The sequence below is a fragment of the Hyalella azteca genome, unplaced genomic scaffold, assembly GCF_000764305.2.
Source record: "Hyalella azteca isolate HAZT.00-mixed unplaced genomic scaffold, Hazt_2.0.2 contig10264, whole genome shotgun sequence".
NCBI classification, from domain to species: Eukaryota; Metazoa; Arthropoda; class Malacostraca; order Amphipoda; family Hyalellidae; genus Hyalella; species Hyalella azteca.
The window spans coordinates 1-2,985 of NW_025940310.1; the positions used below are offsets into that span (position 1 = coordinate 1).

Here is a 2,985-nt window from a genome sequence, read left to right on the forward strand (position 1 = left end):
GTAACTAGTGACTAGTGACGCCACTCACCCATGAGCGTGGTGAAGTTAGCGACGGGTGTGAAGGGTGAGTGTCCCTTAGCGTTGCGTGCCTGTAACTTGTAGTGGTAAGTGGTGTGGGGGGTGAGGGGGGTGAGGGTGTGGGAGAGCCGGTCCCCCTCCACCTGCTCCACCCCCCACGGCAGGCTGGGGTCCGTCGTGTACAGGATGAGGTAGCCTGCTCACCCGTACCGTGGGTTACTTCACCCATCACTAATACTTCGTACAAACAGACAAATGAATGGGTCAAATTATCCTAATAATAATAAGTTTGACATATGATTGTGCCGGAGGGCAAAAATTGGTCAAGTTAACCCACACGATAATCTTCACCGACACCGTGACACAGCAACCACGGGACCACTACAACCACGGGACCACCACAACCACGGGACCACCACAACCACGGGACCACCACAACCACGGGACCACCACAACCACGACCACGTTATCTGGACACGCTTCTATAGGATGGCGTCTTGTCTGTCGTATCCTGAAGGAGTCCTAAGCACCCAGGCTACAGAAGGCAAATTATTCGGACACCTCATCATACATGATACTTTATCATTATATATCTGTTCATCAATAGGAGATTGCATCATTATAGCTATTCAAATTTCAATATCAGTAGTACATAGAGAGCTAATTGCAAACAGGAGTTCATGTAAGTTAGGTTACGTTAAATTGGTAGAGGATGAAACGGTGAAATGTACAATTAATGTCTCATCAAATGTCCTGTCATTTGATGAAATGATGAAATTTCTCCTGTCTCGAAATGATTACAAATGATGAAGCCTCTCCTGTGATGAAGAGCAGAGAACCAATATATTCTTGTGTGCCTTTCAAACGTATCAGTCCCAGGCCACGCTGGATCACCGTCTTAGCATTTCGCTGTTCTCAGACCAGGCACACAGGTCCTGATGCCCTCAGTGGAGCCAGCTGATGCCCTCAGTGGGGCCAGCTGATGCCCTCAGTGGGGCCAGCTGATGCCCTCAGTGGAGCCAGCTGATGCCCTCAGTTGGGCCAGCTGATGCCCTCAGTGGGGCCAGCTGATGCCCTCAGTTGGGCCAGCTGATGCCCTCATTTGGGCCACCTGATGCACGATGCTGTTGCTTGCTTCTCGCCGCTGGTAGTGTTGCAGGGGAGGTCGATCTGGGACTGTGTCCAGGAACACGTCCAGTTGTCTCTTGAAGGTCTCCAGGGTGAACTCCCCCTCTCTTAGATCCCTTGGTAGGACGTTAAACAGTCTTGGCCCTGCCACGGAAAGTGATCCTACCCGCAGGGATTGAAATCTGACCGCGGATCTGTTACGTAGTGGGAGGATCTTGCACAGTCTCCCCCTTCTCTCGTTATGATGTGTATCAATCCTGATGGTCTAGCCTTCAAAGTTTAGTGCCATCCGTTTATTATTTTCCATGTGTACAGAATGACATACCTCTCCCGTCTCCTCTGCAGTGAGTACAGACCCAGACGCCTCATCTCCTCCCATTAGTTCAACTCTTCCATTCCTCTGATCCTGGAAGTGAAGGTTCGCTGGACCTCGTCCAGTTGTCGCACTGCGCCCGCAGTGAGCGGGGTCAATAGCTGATAGCAGTACTCAAGAAAGGGGATCACAAGAAATAACCCTCGTTATCCCTAATCCCCCTGAACCTCACCCTCCTCTCACCAGTTATCCTGCCGTTGGCGTGGCGGGGAGGCTGCCAGTTGACCACCACGGTGGACGGCTGGTTGCGGATGGTCACGACGGTCACGTCACGCGGCGGACTGGACGGCTTGGCCTCCAGCGTCGTGTTGGTGGCCACCAAACTCCAGCGGGAGTCGCGGTTACCCTGTGGCGGGGGAGGGTATTTAGCCCTGTGGCGGGGGAGGGTATTTAGCCCTGTGGCGGGGGAGGGTATTTAGCCCTGTGGCGGGGGAGGGTATTTAGCCCTGTGGCGGGGGAGGGTATTTAGCCCTGTGGCGGGGGAGGGTATTTAGCCCTGTGGCGGGGGAGGGTATTTAGCCCTGTGGCGGGGGAGGGTATTTAGCCCTGTGGCGGGGGAGGGTATTTAGCCCTGTGGCGGGGGAGGGTATTTAGCCCTGTGGCGGGGGAGGGTATTTAGCCCTGTGGCGGGGGAGGGTATTTAGCCCTGTGGCGGGGGAGGGTATTTAGCCCTGTGGCGGGGGAGGGTATTTAGCCCTGTGGCGGGGGAGGGTATTTAGCCCTGTGGCGGGGGAGGGTATTTAGCCCTGTGGCGGGGGAGGGTATTTAGCCCTGTNCTGCTGGATACCTGTCTCTTATACACATCTAGATGTGTATAAGAGACAGATTTAGCCCTGTGGCGGGGGGAGGGCGAGGTCCTTTTAAGGGGTTGCCTAAGAGCCCCTTGGGTCAGACTATAAATAATTGACATGTTGGTACCTGGAGAGTGGTATTCTTTATTATTTATTTATTATTTATTCACAGAGGAGCACACAAAATACATGATATACAAAATATATGATATAATACCATATAATGTATATATATAATGTATATAATATAATATAATGATAAATATGATATAATACAAAATACATGATACAATACAACCTCTCCAAAACCCTACGAAAATTTAAAGAAAAAGAAAAAAATACAAAATGCTGGATGAGGGAATGGTAGGTAATGAAGGTGGTAATGGTAGTTACCCTGACGGCCTTGACGGTGAACTCGTACATGGTGGCGGGCTTGAGGTTGTCGATGAGACACGTCACGTCCGACACGTTCATGTACCTGAGATACGTGAGGCGTTACTGGGATACTTGACTGGGATACGGTACAGAGATACGTTACAGAGATAAGTTACAGAGATACGTTACAGAGATACGTTACAGAGATACGTTACAGAGATATGTTACAGAGATATGTTACAGAGATACGTTACAGAGATACGTTACAGAGATACGTTACAGAGATACGTTACAGAGATA

At 50.6% G+C, this 2,985-nt stretch overlaps 1 protein-coding gene across 1 annotated transcript in view; it reads right to left on the reverse strand.

Annotated features, from left to right (window-relative positions):
• Positions 1-28: 28 nt before the first annotated feature.
• The window catches only part of LOC108665506 (neogenin), a gene marked incomplete at its 3' end in the record, with an annotated part of 32,318 nt that continues 29,361 nt past the window's right edge, over positions 29-2,985 (reverse strand). Inside the window, 3 exon segments of the mRNA XM_047882349.1 lie at positions 29-214; positions 1,703-1,865; positions 2,704-2,788. Of these exon segments, the coding sequence (XP_047738305.1) occupies positions 29-214; positions 1,703-1,865; positions 2,704-2,788 (434 nt within the window).